The sequence below is a fragment of the Sturnira hondurensis genome, unplaced genomic scaffold (assembly GCF_014824575.4).
Source record: "Sturnira hondurensis isolate 20B ecotype Veracruz unplaced genomic scaffold, ASM1482457v3 Scaffold0022977, whole genome shotgun sequence".
Taxonomy (NCBI): domain Eukaryota; kingdom Metazoa; phylum Chordata; class Mammalia; order Chiroptera; family Phyllostomidae; genus Sturnira; species Sturnira hondurensis.
This window is the reverse complement of record NW_028095608.1, coordinates 2,301,377-2,312,355: the sequence shown is the minus strand read 5'-3', so window position 1 is coordinate 2,312,355 and position 10,979 is coordinate 2,301,377. Positions and strand designations below refer to the sequence as shown.

Sequence of the window (10,979 nt, the reverse complement as noted above, 5' to 3'; positions counted from 1 at the left end):
CACCTTCCTGGCTTTTGGCGCCAGCCCTACGTGCCTCTTCTTTGCTGAATCACGCAGGCTTGGTCCCTATTGCTGGGGCAAAGCATGAAGGTGGCCTCTTCAGTGCTTCCCTGCCCCTTACCATTTCCAGGGGGCTGTTCCCCACCATATCAGAGGATAAGCAGAACAGCCAGAGTTACAGCCCTTTGCTTTCTGCATTTTTAGTTCACTGATACAGTTTTTCATTAGGAATCAGGATGGTTCCAACACATCCTAGACCCAGAACACCCAATTCATTAAGATGAAATAAGATAAATACCCAAATTAGCTAAGTGGGAGAAAAGTGGTTAATACCCACACACTCATAGAGGGCTGACTTCTATTTCTGGCAAAATGGCAGATAAGATTTACTGAGAACACATCCTTTTAAATGTATAACTAAACATGCAAAAAGATAAGGAAAATCCCAGGGGCAAAGCCTGAAATGAGATAAAAAAAAGCAGACGTTTGGACTGCCCTAATGGGTCTTGCTAGACTGGACAGCGAGGGGCTAGCATGTGAACAGCCAGGTGAGGACCGGTAATTAAGCCCTGCCCAGAGACAGAAAGGGGATTCTCAGCTAGAGCAAGGCCTTAAAGGCTGTTGGTCACAGCAAGTGTGGATTAAAAATAACACCCACCCTGCCCTGCCCGGCTGGCTGAGTGGGTTGGACATCATCCCACAAAAAAAAAAGGTCACCAGTTCGATTCTGGTCTGGTACCAGGGAACCCAGGTACAGGTTCCATTCTGGCCCGGGCACATGCGAGAGGCAACTGATCACTGTGTCTCTCTCACATTGATGTTTCCCTCCCTCTCATCCCTCTCTCTCTAAATTAAAAAAAAAAAAGTAACACCCACCCGCCCTGGCTGGCGTGGCCCAGTTGGCTAGAGCACTGCCTCCGTACACTGAGAGACCGCAGGTTCGATCCCCAGTCCAGGAGTGATGGGAGGCAACCAATCAACGTTTCTCTCTCCCTTACTCTCTCACTAAAAGCAACAACAAAAAATAACATCCATCCATCAGCAAAGACATGTGACAAGACCACGTGTCTTGTTGCTCTCCATGTGTGTGGGTTGGATGTGCGCTGCCCTGTGGTCTGGAGGTGCCTGTGTGGAGTGCGTCACACGCAGACCACCCCGGCTGATAATACCCTGGCGTGCCCGAAGCAAACCTGTTGGAGGGCACACCTGCATGCCAACACAGGGTCCCAGCAGATGGAACTCAACTAGGCAGACACTCAGCATCTATGACACGACACACGAGAAAGTTCGAGGACCAAACCCACATGCATGAAACCAAATCACTCAAAACCCCGAGATTTCAAACAACTTGCCAAAGTCGCATGCTTTGTAGTGGCTGAGCCAGACCAGAGCACAGACCTTGTGAGTTGCTTGCAATATTTTTTTCCTTCCAGTCACCTGCCTTTTTCCCATATGGAGGTTGTCTCTCTTGAGAACCTAAGGGAAACCCAGGTCTAACTGTCCTTAAAATCAACATTCCAACACTGAAAATTAGCCTTTTTACTCCCAAATAAGCAAGTGGATTCTACTCCTCTGGTTTCTCAAGGTCACAGGTATTTTCACTGCTATTCTAGAGAAACTTGATGAAACAGGGTTTAAAAAGTGCTACTCAGCCTTCAAACAGTCTGCTGACCAGGACACCCTTTCAGAAAGCAATCTGGTTAAAAACACCAGTGGTTTCCAGTGCAAGGCTCCTGTAATTCCCAAACGGCACATTCTCAGAGCTGTGAAAAATGTGTGCAAATATGCTCACACTTCTATAATCTACAAGGTGAAAATTAGAAATGGCCTCGTGTTGCACAGGAAGATGGTTATATATAGTAGGTAGTTAGAATAGACTGATATATAGACTTTCAAAAAATCTTTACACTTTGACATAAAACTGGGGGGGGGAGATAAAAAAATCATGTATAAACCACAATGAGATAGCACTTCACAGCCATTAGGAGAGGTATTATTACAAAACCCTGAAAATCGCAAATGTTGGTGCGCACATGGGGAAACTCAAGCCCGTAGCTGTGGTAGGAATATGAAATGGTGCAGTCACTCTGGAAACGGTGGGGCAGTTTCTCAAAAAATCACACCAATTCTCCTATGACTCAGCTACTCCACTTCTGGGCATAGACTCGAAAGAGATGAGCACAGGAACACCAACAGCTATTTGCACACCTACATTCACAACACCATTGTGCACAAAAGCCTGAAGGTAGAAACAACCCAAAATGAATGAATAAACAAAACGTGGTCTAATCCATACAGTGGAATATTATAGAGCCACAAAAAGGAAAATTTGGGCCTATACCACAACATGAATCGGAGGACATTATGCTAAGTGAAATGAGCCAGTCACAAATACTCTATGGTCCCAATTATATGACACGCCTCAGCATGCAATTCATAGAAAAGGTACAGAGGTGGTTGCCAGAGGCTGGGGGGCGGGGCAGGGCATGGAGTCGGGGTGAACGGTGCAGAGCGTCTGGTGTAGGAGCTGAGAAGCCCTGAAGACAGGCGGCGGTGCAGGCTGCCGTGCTGACGGCCTTCATGCCACAGGCCTGGACACGTACAAATGACTGGAACAGTAAGTGGTTGTATTTTACCACAATGAAAAGTGGAAAATATATACATGAATGTATACATACATGTACATTTTACTTTCACTATATGCTACATATTTAACACACTTGCACACATACATGTGTGTGTATATAGTAATTTACATCACATAAAAAGGTATGTGGTGAGTTGGTTGGTAAGGTATAAAAACCGATACATTTGTGCTGTATTTATTTCTCATTGCTGCTGTAACAAATTACCTCAGCCACTGAAAGCAACCTACATCTATTCCCTCACACTTCCAGGTGTCGAGATCAAGGCGTCAGCAGGGCTGTGCCCTCTGCGGACGCTCCCAGGGTCCCTTGCCACGCTTTCTAAGGCTCCTCAAGGTTGCCCGCTCTCCCTGGCTCACGGCCTTCCTGGCTGCAGGGCCGCGTGCAGCGCCTTCTGCGGTGCCCGGCTTCCTCTCCTGTCCACGCTCCTCCCGCATCCCTTTCCTAAGGGTGCCGGTGACTGCATTTAGGCCCCAGGGGACAGCGGCTCAGAGTAATCTCCCCACCCCAGGGTCATCAACAGAACCAGATCCCTGGCCACGTACAGCGCGGTATCCACAGGTCTGAGATTAGGACCTGGGATCAGCATCCGAGGGGCCACTGTTCAGTTTGCCCACACACGGGGGGCAGGAGGAAAGGGAGAAGAAAAGGCAATGGATGGAGCTATAAAAAAAATCCATTGTAAACATCCAGCTAAACATGGGTTTACAATCAAGAATTGTTTTCCTTTGTATACTTTTCAGTAGTTATAAGCTTTCTGCAACACATGTGTTTTATAACGAAAAAATGCCATTTATTTTTAAATGGGGTGTTTAGTGCAAACATGATTTAATGTGCAAGGGTGCAGTGGGAAGGATTTCACAAAGCCACCCACCCTGTCTGGTAGAATTCTCCTGGTGGCCGGAGTAATGCTTGTAAGATTGAACCCTGCAACAGGAATATTGGTTGTAACTGAAGAACCAAAACCTGTTGACCACACATGACTTTAAGGAATGAACACAGTGAAAACCTTAAAGGAATGAACACAGTGAAGGCCAAAATGACATGAGACAGGTCACTGTACAGAAATGTGATGCTGCAGTCATGACAAGGCACTGACAAGACCCAAGTCACCCCTCTCCACGGGTACCCCTGGTCCACACCCCGCCTGCCCCCGCTGTGGCACAGGTCCCTCTGCCAAACTGCCAGCCTCACCAGTCAGGACCCTGTCCCTCCACGCCCCCGGGCCATGGGCCTCTGCTGGGCTCACACACATCGTCCATAAAGCAAGCACACTTGACGTGGTGCTGCGTCGCTTTCTGGTAAAGCACGGTGAGGAGCTGAAAGAGCTGAACCTCTCCCCAGGGTCCTCAGTTCGTGAAGATTCTGTCGGGAAACCAGACGCAGTGCCGAGTGTTTTCTGCACCAGATTCAAGTTCCTGCACCATCTGTGAGGTGAGGCCACTTGCCAGATGGACAGGCTGCAACTTGGAGAAGCCACATAAGTGACCCTGTATCTCTGGGCTAGTCATTGTTGGAGGTGCGGGTCGGGGAGAGGCAGCAGGCATGAAGCAAGGCAGAAAACACCCGCTGCTGAGTGCACCGGGCCCCTCCCACAGCCATTCCTCCCCGGTCCGACTACGGATTCACACACACTGACACAGTCGCTCCCAAAGGCTCTAAAGTTCCAAAGCACACAAAGAAAATGGAAGAGATCAATGCCTTACAATCTAATTCAGAAGACCACGCCTACTGCTTAAGATGTGATGGTTACAAAGCAGTATGTGCCCCCAAAATGAGACACACAGGTGCCGGCGGAAGGGCCAGGACACACACTGCAGGACGGTCAAGTCCGTCACACACGGGCTCCGGTGGCTGAGGGCACCCGAGGGCACCCCCGCTCAGTGCAGTAAGCCAGGGTCCTTCTACAGGCAGCACTCGTCCTAAGTACCCTTCAGTGGCTAAACAAAAAATGTTCTCGAGTGTGGCAAACGCTTTTAACGATCTATGTTACTGTGAAATTAAAGCCCCCTTGGTGTGCCACGGCTCAAAGAGCAAATTTATAGAAAAGAAGAATAGAGGACAAAGAAGAGAGTCATGATTCAGAGTGACGGCAGGGAGGCGAGCTGTGTCTCTAGCCTCTGAGGAGCAGTCCGTGAAAGTGCCGCTTCTCTTCGGGAGGTGGGCGTTCCCGGTCAGCACAGCCTGGGGATCTGCAGGGGGTGCTGGGCGCTCCTGTTCCCCACAGGCCTGGAGGCGGCGAGGAGGGAAGCTTGACCGCTGCTCTTGCACACGTGTTCATGGAGCAATGAACTGCCTTTATACTTATGGCTAAGCACAGGCCTGCCCTCTGACACACAGGATGGGGCTTGAACACATGTGCACACGCATGCACAGCGACATGCACACCGCCATCACACCTGACCCTGGCAAAGCACTGAGAGTCATGCTCAGAAACCGCTGTCACCAGGCCATCGTTCCAGTGTTTTCGGTAACAGCACACAGCATCCTCGTTCCAACCCAGGTTAAAAAGAAGAGACGGAACCACATGCACTTGGTGACACACACAACTGCCAGGGGTACGCGGCGCAGCAGCAAGTCACAGCTCCCCAACCCTGTTAGCAGCAGTACGATCCGGGGAAGGGGCCAGACAGTGGTGGTAACTTTCCTCAAAACACATAAGGGAGCCCAGGAGCTGCCTCCTCTGCTTGCAAACCTGCAGTGGAGGGCATCCAGGACCTGAGTGACAGCACAGGCCACTCTCCATGAGGCCTGGGAACCTACCTCATGTCACCCCCTCAGCACCACCTGAGAACAGGACGTGGCCCAAGAAGCTTTTGACAAGAGGACGTATAAACGGATGGACTGAGTTCACGCACAAATGCCTGTTGTGATGAACATTTCTCCTCTCGGGGACCGCAACCAATGAGCAGCAGAGGTGACCGACCCAGCCAGCATTCCTCTCCCAACCACCACCAGCACCATTTGAACTCAGGGCAGGAGAAGCTGGCTACAGGGTGCCTGTAAATGCTCCTCCCTGGCGCTGCAAGCCTTGGTAGGTCTGACAGCAAGGTCGGGCTGTACCTGAGTAGGGCCTGATACCAAATTTACAGAAACCCTAGTTTTTCAGACTCCCACCTGAAAGGAGTGATAAAAACGGCCTGCACTCATAATGTGGGAACCAATGGCGATGCCCCCCGCCCCCACCGGAATAAGCACCCACATCCTTTTCCCTGCTGAAGGTGGGCTTTTCGTGCCTCCAGAGCTGGTAGGAAGGCATCAGGCAGTGAAGGCATCAGGGTGAAGGCCTTCCCACTCTGCCCGTGTAGGGCCGTCATGGCTCCACGACCCTGCCCTGTGCCCTCCCCTCAGACACCCACAAACAACCCTACTCATATTACCAAACCCTTGGTAAAGCCTGTTCCCACTGCCCACCACCTGAGGCCTTCCCCAGCCCCTCCAGCCCTATGCACTGGGTAAAAATGTAAAGGTGGTGTCCGAAACCAAGCCTCACAATTGCTCTGCCTTCTTACGTCAGATGCTCCTGTGCGTCTGACGCGGACGCCCAGAGCGCCGGGCCTCCCCTCCCCTCAATGCCACTGCTCTGAAGGGCTTGCCCCATGCCCAGCCCCTCAGCTGCCGGAGGCTCAGCTGACGTCCCAGGACGACGCTCTTGTTTTGTGACCACCCTCCTTCGGGGTCTCCTTATCCACAGGAACCCCCTTCCCCACAGCAGCCTGCCTCTAACTTCAACCTGTCAAGTGTGGCTTGTCTGCCATGCAGGTGAATGGCAGGAGATGCTCTCACCTGACTTAATGAAGGAGAAAATTTCTTGACTGTATTCTGGTTAAAGGAGGGGGCTCACTCTCACACTACTGGGGTAGCCAACCTTCAAACACAGTCAAGGGCACAGCAGATGCACTTCACATGGAAGGTACACTGACTTTCAACGGGTCTCTGAGGATTCGGGGGCTGCGAGAACACTGCAAGGCCTCTGACGCATCAGCCCCCGTTGGCAGGTGCAGAGGCAGCAGCGAGCGTGGGACCTGCTGAGGCTCGGAGGCTTCCTGGCTGCGGGCAGGGCCGCCTCAGCTCCGACTGCGCCTGGAGAAGCTTGCAGCCCCAGCGGGTTTGCTGTTCTGGGAGGTTGTGTTGGTTTTTCCTGAGACATAGTTGGCGTATACCATTGTGTAAGTTCAGGTGTTGGGGTGATACATTTATATACTGCAAAATGACTGCAGTGGCATTACCTAACCCCTCTATCACATCAGTTACTCGTTTATTTTTTGTGTGGAGAGCAGTTAAGGTTTGGTCTCTTAGCAACTCTGAAGTTCACAATACGGTATTATTGACTGTAATTAAACACTTTGCTGTGCAGTAGATCTCCTGGTCGTACGTCTGTGCCCTTACACCACATCTCAACGCCCCAGCCCCCAGGACCATCATCCTGTTGTTTCTCCCAGTTTGGCGCCATACGACCTCACAGGACCACCATCAAATGTGCAGCCTGCTGTTAACTGAAATGCCGTTACTCAGCACCTGACTAAATTTGAAGGTCACTCTTTTTCACAGAAGAGTGTTCCAGAGCCCAGAATAACACACGTGCTAGGGAACAGAAAGTAAGCCCCCCAGCTAAGTGTCTGAGGAGGCCGAGTCCTGTTCTCAGTCTGGCACACATTCAATGCACCAAAGAAGTTTCCTCAGTTGAAGGGTGAGCAACGCCTGAGAAGGGTGTCAGCCTGCAGGCAGACATGTTTACACCACAGAGGCACGGGGCCATCCTTTCCTGTCTGTCCCCTTTCACCTCCAAAGTGCCTGCACGCACGTTCGATGTCAGTGCGCAGGGGGAAATGCTGGCTTCATCCCAAGGGGAGCATGTGACCCAGGGACTGCTTCTCCTTCCTAGTCCCAGTGTCAAATGCACAGTGTTGGCACAGGGCACCTGTTGTATGCACTGCAGTCATTGCCACGTGCATTTCCCCAATGTTTTTTCACTTCCCATCAGCTCTCACTCCCTCCCTGTGAGCACCTACTGTGTGCAGAGCAGTAAGGAAGACGCTGCAGCTCCCTCAGCACTTGCTGCACCAGACCCAGGTTCCCTGCTGTATGCGCATCACCTCATGCCCACATGATGGGACCGGTGCCACTGCCCCACCTCGCAGGGGAAGAACCAGTGCAGGGGTTTCAGTGATTCACCACCGTCACGCAGTGAGTAGGTGGCAGAGCTGAACCCAGCTCTGAACCCAGGTGACACGCTGAACCCAGCGTGTCTGACTCCAAAGCCTGTCTCTTACGCACCCCCCTGCAGTGGCCGACAAGTCAATGTGCTACTCCCAAGTCGTGTGAGTCTGGAGTTAGGGGACAGCAGAAAAGCACCCAGAGTGGAATTAAGCTGCTCACCTGTCCAAACTGGCCCAGGACGCCACGCGCAGCTCAGCGGTGAGCCTGTTCAATTTCGGAAAACAACTAAAAAACATAGCTGCCACTCTCTCCCCACCTCCTTCTTTTCTCCTTAGGGCTAAGAAATAGGGAATCACGAGAAACAAAGTGCTCAGAGTATAGGACTGTATTTGACCACACTAGCACCAACAGCTGGAGTGTGTCTGACAAGCCAGGGGTTCTGTGTGCTTTCGCCAAAGGGACCTCTGCCGCCCTCCACACGGGTCTGCAGAAGATGAGGTCTTCGGGAAACACAGCCGTCATCCTTTCTTCCTTGTCAGCGCCCACTGTGGTAGCCACTGGATGAAACTGCCCTTTTGCCACAGCATCACATGCTCTATTCAACTGAATTTCAGCCTTTTTTCTAAGAGTGGGGGGGGGGGGAGGAGTGTGTTCCTAGGTCCAAGGTAAAAATGAAAACAGCAAGGTGACTTGCTTTGAAATGCAGAAGACCTCTAATCTTCAGCCTGAACCTGGGCCCCAGCGACCAGACGCAGCCAGAGCTCTGCTCGCTCCAGGCCCTGACGGGCAGCAGCCCGTCTCTTGGGAACCGAGGCAGGACTCGCTCCTCTGAGGCTCGCAGGCGGTGTCACCGAACACAAGGCAGCAGGGGTCGCCCAGCGGCGGACAGGCTTGGGGCTGCTGCCATGGCTGCTTGTTTTAAGGCACTCTGGACTCGATTTCCCTGAGGGTCAAGTACAGCAGGGACCCCAACCTTTGTTTCTGGTGAGGGGTGGGAAACCCCCGAAGTACATAAAAGGTAAAAAAACACAAAGTCAGTCCGTATCATATCCCAAAACGGGTCCAAGCCACTTCTCGACCTCAGCCACAGACATGTTCTTCCTCAGAGCATAATCCTCAACCTGCAAGGAGGAGAAGCAACTTATTAGGCCAAGCTGATGCAGCTCTTTGAGCTGAAGTTGCCACGGGATTGGCCCAGAAACATTAAGTACCTTCCATTTCTTGTCTTATGAGCAGCCTACTGAGTTGAATAGAGATGGGTATTTGTCCACTCACCAAGCTGCCTATTCTCCAGGCAGGAAAAATGTGGTCACAGGGTAAATCTTATCTGAGTCTTAGAAGCTGGCTGGGGTGTGAGCAGGGGTGTGTGTGCTCATGTGTGCTCATGTGTGTGTGCGTGTAGACAGGCATGCATATATGTGTGGCCTGCATGTAAATGAGAGGGCCAGAATCAGGGCAATGGGTTAGAGTCAAATGAGGACCTTCACTGAGATAACCTGGTTCATCCTTTCCCTCGTGTTGTTTTCTCATTGGCATGTGAAGTACGATAGGTTTTTCAGTTCCACTTAAACAAGACAGGAATCCCAGGAAGCCAGCTACAATGAAACAGCTAAGTTACCTGATCCTTGGAAATCTTCCCCACAGCAAAATACTTGGACTTCAAATTGGAGAAGTAGAGGCCGGACACGGCTGAAGCAGGTGCCATTGCTAATGACTCCGTCAACCGAATGCCTGGAGAGCAACAGAACTGTGCATGTGTCCAGGGCCAGCAGCCGCAGGCGCCCCATCTGCGCTGATCTGGGAAATAGGGCACTCCCTTCCGGGTAAGTACCTGTGCACCGCTCGATGTCCGCAAGCCTCCACATGGTGAGCTTCTCAGTGTGGTCGGGCTGGCTGGGGTAGCCGGGCGCTGGGCGGATGCCCCCATAGCGCAGCCTTCGCAGGTCAGTGATGTCCAGCTGCTCGTCGCCGCAGTAGGCCCACAGTTCCCGGCGGACCCTCTCATGGAGTTCCTCCGCAAAGGCCTGGAGCCCAAGACAAGGGGGGTCAGTGCTGCCGACACCCCTCGATCAAAGCCACCGGGCAGCACCCTTGTCTGGACCAGCTCGGGGGTGTCCAGCAGGAGGGCACGGGCTGGACTCCTGACTCCTGCGTAGAGTCATTAGCTGCTCTGCTGGCTTGGTTTTGGCCCCCCAACTGCTCAGTGCACCCCACTCCTGGCCCACGAAGGGGAGGAATCTATAGAGCAGGTCCCCAGGCTTTTTGGTACCAAGGACTAGTTTCATGGAAGAGAGGGGTGCGGGAGGTGAGGGGGACAGACAGAAGGTGGGGCTCAGGTGCACTTTGCTCTCAGCCCAGGCCGTGACAGGCTGCGGGCCAGTACCTGTCCACGCCTGGGGGTTGGGGACGCCTGCTACAGAGGACCCCTCCAGCAGAACAGGAGCTCCGAAACAGAAGTCTGGTTTTAATTTTGCAGGCTCCTCAGGAAAACATCCCAATGAAGTGAAGGGTCTAAGGGTGATTTCCAACTGCACCATGGAAGGGTCACCTTTGCCCAGAAGATGATGTGGGAGAACAATCTGAGAATACGCGACTTAAACCGTGTTAAAACCAGCCTCATCTGATCCTGGCGGCTGCCTAGCATTCTGGCATCGTCCCGGGTGCCACCCGGGCTCTGTGCTCAGAGCACTGCGCTGTGGCACTACCTCTGCCAGGCGGTCCCCCAGCGCCTTGACCATGATGCTGCTGTAGTCGTCACACTGGTCCTCGTAGGCTCGGCTCAGCTCCTCCACCCCGAAGCAGGCAACAGCAAACAGGCCCAGGTGGTCCTGGAGGCCCGAGTGCAGCGGGGCGATGAAGTCTGAGAGGCAGAAGTATGGCTCCGGGCCGGCGGAGTCCTTCTCAGCCTGAAAATCCAAGGGGCAGGTGGAGGGGCCGTGAGCACAGACAGGGCAACACACACAGTGGACAGCAGTGGACTCTTGTCAGAGTACAGGCTTCAGACAGGGACATCTGTCTGTTCCGTGCACTGTGCCGTCCTCAGCACTTAGAACAGTGCATGGCCATCCATAAAGGTTTGTTGAATGAGCAAATGAAATGAGCTTTTAGACATATGACATGACATATGTAGTCAGGAAACCAGTTAACTGCTCTTTCACACACTGACCACTTACT

General features: G+C 52.4%; 1 protein-coding gene across 3 annotated transcripts in view; it reads right to left on the bottom strand.

Moving 5' to 3' along the window:
• Nucleotides 1-8,177: 8,177 nt before the first annotated feature.
• MTR (5-methyltetrahydrofolate-homocysteine methyltransferase) overlaps nucleotides 8,178-10,979 on the bottom strand; it is a 102,987-nt gene continuing 100,185 nt past the window's right edge. For all 3 annotated transcript variants that reach the window (XM_037037350.1, XM_037037351.1, XM_037037352.1), the window contains exons 30-33: nucleotides 10,511-10,711; nucleotides 9,637-9,829; nucleotides 9,424-9,536; nucleotides 8,178-8,926 (exon numbers count right to left, since the gene is read on the bottom strand). In XM_037037350.1, the coding sequence (XP_036893245.1) occupies nucleotides 8,840-8,926; nucleotides 9,424-9,536; nucleotides 9,637-9,829; nucleotides 10,511-10,711 (594 nt within the window). In that variant the 3' untranslated portion in view covers nucleotides 8,178-8,839. The remainder of the gene's footprint in view (nucleotides 8,927-9,423; nucleotides 9,537-9,636; nucleotides 9,830-10,510; nucleotides 10,712-10,979) is intronic.